Source organism: Parasteatoda tepidariorum, chromosome 3, assembly GCF_043381705.1.
Source record: "Parasteatoda tepidariorum isolate YZ-2023 chromosome 3, CAS_Ptep_4.0, whole genome shotgun sequence".
NCBI classification, from domain to species: Eukaryota; Metazoa; Arthropoda; class Arachnida; order Araneae; family Theridiidae; genus Parasteatoda; species Parasteatoda tepidariorum.
In genome coordinates, this window is record NC_092206.1 from 54455147 (window position 1) to 54461842 (window position 6696).

At 29.9% G+C, this 6696-nt stretch overlaps 1 protein-coding gene across 3 annotated transcripts in view; it reads left to right on the top strand.

Annotated features, from left to right (window-relative positions):
* Positions 1–6281, top strand: part of LOC107437562 (uncharacterized) — a 54956-nt gene extending 48675 nt beyond the window's left edge. For all 3 annotated transcript variants that reach the window (XM_016049617.4, XM_016049618.4, XM_071178650.1), the window contains exon 6: positions 1092–6281. In XM_016049617.4, the coding sequence (XP_015905103.1) occupies positions 1092–1574 (483 nt within the window). In that variant the 3' untranslated portion in view covers positions 1575–6281. The remainder of the gene's footprint in view (positions 1–1091) is intronic.
* The last annotated feature ends 415 nt before the right edge of the window (positions 6282–6696 follow it).

Genomic DNA, 6696 nt, shown 5'->3' on the forward strand with positions numbered 1-6696 from the left:
TTAAATACTCAAATGCGCAATTACGGATGCAACGGTATTATTAATATCATATTTAAAAAACCGAGATTTTAAAACAAAGTATATGAAAATTTCAGAGATAGAAGTTAGACAACTAGCTGAAATAACTGATAAAAAAGGGATTAAAAAAATGATTTTGATTTATGATGGCATAGTCATGAATTGAGAGCGTCGAAAACAGAAAATGGTCGGAAAATAACGTAGATGAACGATGGGGTAGTCGCAAATTAAGTGCGTCAAAAGCAGATTACTCAAATTTGAAATTTGTGTATCGAAATATCGCATAAGAAAATCTGTAAAAGAAAAGTTTAATTATGTTGATACAGCCATGTTGAAACTGCCGAAAAAACGATAAATAACTCAAAATAATAATAATAATAATAACGATCGAAAAATGACTTGGATTTACGATGAAATCATCGCAAATTGAGTACATCAAAAATTATTACTCAAATCTCAAATTCGCGTGACGTAATAACATTGTATGAAAAATATAGGAATTTGGATAACCATGTAAAAATACCGTAAAAACGTAAAACAGCTGAAATAACTGCAGAGAAAACGATCAGAAAATAACATGGATTAACGACGGAATAATAATCATGCGCTTCAAAAAGTGATTACTCGAATTCGAGCTTCAGGTGTCACAATATTATATTAAAAATACTAAAGTTTGAAAAATCTTGTGGAGATCGCCGAAAAAACGATAAATAACTATTGGAAAACGATGAGGTTTAACGATAGAATCCTCGTTAATGAAGAGCGTCAAGAAGTGATAATTCTAACTCGTAATAAAATCGTACTTAAAATATCGGAATTTAAAAAATTACGTGAAAGAGACGAAAAGAAGATCGAAATCCAAGCCATTAGATGTCACTAGCAATTTCTGCTACCGCGTTTTTCTGTAATTAGCATTTGGTTTTTGCTAATTGGATTTGGTTTGGTTTTGGTTGATTAGCTAGTTGACAAAATCACATAATAACATGGAATACTCAAATATAATAGCAGCAATAACTATTGTTTATTCTCTTCTATGAATCTCTTATTAATCGTTTGACTTTATTTTATTTTAGAGAACTTGCTCAATGGCTTCAATTGAACCTCACTGGTGCGCCTGTTTGTCATGGACAAAAATGTCTCCGGGATATCCCGTGGCCACAAATGTTGGCCAAGCTGTGATAGATTTTATAAATAAACTTACTGAGGTTCAACGAAACGTTTGCGAAATACTTAAACTGAAAGAAGTTACGCGCATTGAGAAACTTCTACCAAATAAAGCACTTTTAAAGTTTAAGAAAAATGCCGATAGAGACGGCTTCATCGGAGAATTCTCTGACAATACAGAAGTCACAGAACTCATTTACCAAGTACAATTAAGAGCTTCGCCTAGTGATGGCATATACGAAGCATCAGTGAAACACATCACGAGTAGTAACCAATTTCTGGTTAAAGAGTTTGAACTCAGTCGTGTAAACATGTATGCCAATCAAGAACACTGTATCCATGATACTTATCCAAATCTTAGAAAATATTGTTATTGTAAAAATCAATTGTAAATTTTGTATATCCTTTGATGGAATACTTATGATCATATGTTTGATGTAGAACTCAGATTCATTCTTCATTGATCACGATGATGTTATCTACAGTTATATGGTAAGAAATTGTAGTAGATCAGAGATTCTTAAACTTTTTACCACTGAGAACGTAACTTTGTTGGAAAATTTTCCCACAACCCTCTAATAGACATGTAGTAATAAATGTAAACGAAAATTATAGAGGCGATTGAAATGGGCTGCAGGTGGCGTAGAGCAGAACTCTCTAACTATGGCAACACTTAACGTGCTTTCACCATTATCGTGTGAAGAGTCATAGAAGAAGGAAGTACGTTAGTTGATTTTTAAATAGATAAAAATCTTTTAAGTTAGGAAACTATATGGGACTGAAAATTTCATGATACATAGTTTTGAAATAAAGCGTCATGGAAGTTTTAAAAAATATTTTTAACAATTCAATACGAAAAATATTAAGATAAGTAAAAATATCGTAATATAGTTTGTCTAAAGTAAGGACTCCCCTAGCCATTTGTCTGGACCCGTGGTGGTGACTATGGCAACGAGGTATAACTATTCCAAGTAGGGGTGTGGGATAATTGTTTAGGGGTTATTACTAGGGTCAGCAAGAGAAAGGGAATCTTTTTCTCCAGTCTACTGTGTTAGCCCTAGAGTGAAGAGAAGCTACCCTCCCTAAAATGCACTGTTCTTGTTTCCATAGCAGCAAACGGCCTCAGACTTTGTGGCGGGGGAGTTCTTACCGTAGACAAACTATACATTCCTATGCAACTGAAAAGAAGAGGAGTGGGAAGGGGGAAGGGCCAAATGCATGGAACCGATCTTCTACCCAGATGGCGTAATCGAGCGTTGCGATCGCCTATATTAATAACGGGGATTATGCAAATCTAAAAAAATTATTTGTCTTTTCTAGTAGTTTACAAAATTGTTTTCAATTTGCACTTTTTTCCTTAGAATTTTCTCAGTTTAATGTACCACAGGGTATAAATGCTGATTCGAAATTTAGAGCAAATATTGTAAAACTTTCAAGAAACATTCTTTTTTGAAAAACTATAAGATTTATAAGAAACAAGAAAATCTTATTGATTAAATTGTAACAACTATTCTGTATCAGTAAAACAATTAATACTTCAAATAAAAACATCTCAATTATTAGTGAAACTGAAAGTCTATTTTTAAAAGTGAAATTTCTAAGTTAAATTTCGCTACCATTTTGCGAAGAAACGGAAAGCTAATGCGAACGAACAGAGCTAAGCTACCGGAAACCATTTCTTTCTTTCCCCACATTTGTTTTCATTGCTTCCCCCCTCCTCTATCTCTACCAATAGAATTTGATACTTCTCAAAATTACCATTGTAACTAAGCTAGCCGTAGTTTACAAAGCTCTCTGCTCTAGAATTTTATTGCAAAATATGTTTTGTGTGTTCACCAACGTAAAAAATTTAGTCTATACAAATTTTTAAAGTACAAGTAAGCGTTTGATAATGGTAAAAATACTTTTAAAAGGAGGCATTAATGGAATGAAGTAATTTTTAACTATAAAAGTATCTTCTTAGCCACAAATTTATTTTAAAACGGAAGTCCTGCAAACGATATCAAAAATGCATCATTTATGCATCAGAAAACTTTGCTCAAAAAATTTTATTTATTTTTCTAGGTTTAAAGCATTATTTTTATATAAGAAAAAATAAGCGCATGAAGACACTTTTGAATTACTAAAATGTATGTTGAAATACATATTGTACTGTGCAGAACCTATAAGCATAGTTTAAAGTATTTCTATTCAAATATACAGAAGATAGAGCTTTTTAATGAACTTAAATACTATGGAAAAAATTATTTTCATTTGCTGTTTTTATACAGTTTAAATAATTATAAACTCTGTTTGCAGAATTTTAGACCAATCTATTTTTAAATTAAAAGAAAGCATTAGTTAGAACAGAACTCTAGTGTTTCGTGGAAGGCTTACAGAGTTTCCAATAAGAATATTTATTATTTTTATATCCAAACATTTCCATCATTTATTTCATATTTTGGTTATTTTTATTAAAATTATTTAAGTAAAATATCAATAAAAAAAAGAACTCATTTCAAAAAATATTACTTTCAATGATGAAATATTAAAAAATTTATGAAAAGATTATGTATTTATAAAAAAAAAAGAAATTACTAGATGATAACTCATCGAACCTTTCAATTTAAAATAAAATGACCAAATCCTAGAATTAAGAATTATGTTGCTCACATAACCATTCTCAGTGTTTATAAGTTCTTTTTTATTGTTGTTATTTCTAATGCCATTGCCAATATCAGCAAGCCCATTTGGTGAAGCCAAGCGAATTTTAAGGCAGAGGGTGCGTTTCTTGTCTTTCAGTGGCGCCATCTCTGGCCAAGAATATGATTTCAGCCACACGCACCTTACAATCCGTTAATAAGGCATTCATACATCCATTCATTCATCCACAGATCACAAATTTTAACCTGAACCAGAGAACAATCAATCTCCAATTCCGTACCCTCAAAGGTATAATTTGTATTGGAAACATGGAGGACTTTGTAACCCGAGGGATTTAACGTGCACCAGTAACCATTTACTGAACGGGGAGTCTTTGTTATGGGCCCGACGCCCTACCAACCAATCTATTCCGGCCTACATCTTGTTTTGAAAACTATAATTTAGTATTCTTTACCCTTGATGACTCAGGAGATAGAGCGTTCGACATTCCAATCAGCTGAACCCAGTGACGGCTGGTCGATACGAATTACACATCCGCCTTGCATCAACCACAGTGCTGATGTAAAATATCCTCAGTGGCAGACGGATCATGAGTTAGAGTCTCCTTGCCGTCAGGTTAACAGTGGGAGGTTATCGTGGCTTTCCTCTCCATATAATGCAAATGCTGGTTAGTTCCATCAAAAAGTCTTCCACGAAGGCCAGAAGGCTATATTGGGTTCAAAATTACAAGGCTACGGAGTTGAACATTCATGGTCGTAAACCCAAAACGTTGGGTCGGCTGTTCAACGAAGGTTATAAAATAAAATTTTGTGCTCTTCATTCATTTTTAGCTTACGCAGTCACCGAAATAAAATTCATAACTTAACTAAATTTCACTCCAAGCTTTCGAATTCAACTGTTCGATATAAAACCTATAATTTTAGAACTAAATTCGATTATTGAAAAACATTTAATTCTTTACATTAAATATTATCAAAATAATTAGTCTTTCTTTGGTTCTCATAATCACAATTACTAATTTTATTTATAAGCATGAGGCTCCGCCAAAAGAATCTCAATCACTTAAGGTTTCATAGTAAAAAAAATTTCTTCATAGTCGAACTGCCGAGTTAGAAGATCATTTTTCAGTATTTATAAAAAAGTTGAGTTATGAGACATTTTTAGTTATCTTCTAATATTGGGCATTTCTGACTGAGTCATATTTTAAATTCATAAAAAAAAAGTATCATTAGCTGCTGTACATAATTTTTAATAAAATGTTGTGGAAACTGTCTGTATATTGTATATAGATGATTGTTGGTGTGTTATCGTTGTATTTGCTGTTACTGTGTAAACTGTTTGTAGAATAATTTAAAAGTTATTAATAGATGCTTTAGAAATTGCATCATTGTAATTTTTAATTTTAGCTTGATTTTGGTTTTCAAAACAATATTATTTTAATAAGCCCTAACTAGCGTTTTCAAATTATTAATTTTTTTATGCTATCTTAAATGTTAATTGACTTAATCTCAACACTTTTTTTCTTTTAGTTTATGCAACGCAACAAAAAAAAAGGTTTTGAAGTTCAAAAAATCCTTTTTTTAATTGTTATAATCAAGTTTTCAAATAAATGCGTAAAAGATGTCACAAATACTCTGAATAAGCAAAATTTAAAACATAATTTTGCTTTAAAACTTAAAATTAGTTTAATAATTATAAATAGTTTTATATATAATAAACAGTGGGTGTAAATTTAATATTAAGTCAGCTTTTTATGTAATTTTCATAAGAAAATTTGGAATTCGAAAAACTGAGAGCAACTTAACATTGTTTATATTTTTGAACTGAAGGAATTTTTTATCATTAGTTCGGAAAAATTATAAATATGTTATAAGTTGATTTTGTTTTAATCATAAGCGAAATTTTATTAAGTACGTATTACACACCGTATGTCATTAATAAATTTTCACATTGTTATATAAAGCATTAAAAAAAAATTTATATAATTTTTTTAACTAAAGATTCAGTGTGTTTCCTTCAGTTACACGTTTTTAAGAGGCCAATTATAATCAAATTAAATACTGCAAAAATGTTTTCAATTTTACTGTTTTATTTTATTTTATTTTTATTTATTGAAAATCATTTTAATAAAAAAATTTATTATATTGTTTGTGGTCATTTGAAAAACTGTTGTAAAAATAATGTCTTTATATTTCTGATGATATTTTTTATTATTTTTTTTACATAATCTGCTCACATGACTTTTAGCGGTATTTACTATGTAAACTGTGCAAGCAAAATTTATCTATTGAAAATGTGATTTTCTTTCCTGTTTAAAAAGTATGCTCTTGACTTTGAAACCTTGCTATTAACCGATGATCTTTGATAAATATAAGTGATTTACCTATTTATTTCTGCTTAGAAATAAATTTTTAAAGAATCACATTTTTGATTAAAAATCTGAATTTGAAATTTGATTGATTATTATTTTATTAAGAATATTTTTCAAGGGATACAAAACACTATAAATATTAAATTTCTATCCATCTTAGCTTTTTATTTAGAACATTTTACGATTCGAGACATCTATATGCTTATGGAAAATATTAATTTATATGTGAAACAAAGCTTTCTTCTTTTAACAAAAATTAATAACTAATGTCAGATGTAGAACCATCCTCATCAAGCTTGATATCATAACTAAACAGATTGATATATAATATGAAATTTTGCATTTAATTAACACTCATGATTATTAGCTTATTTTTTGATGAAATTATTCTCAGACGAGTAAATTACTGTTAGCATGATGCTTTTTTTTGTTTTCGATTGCATTCTCCGTGAGACAAAATTATTTTATTTAATAAAACATGCACTGTTGTAATTTTTCAA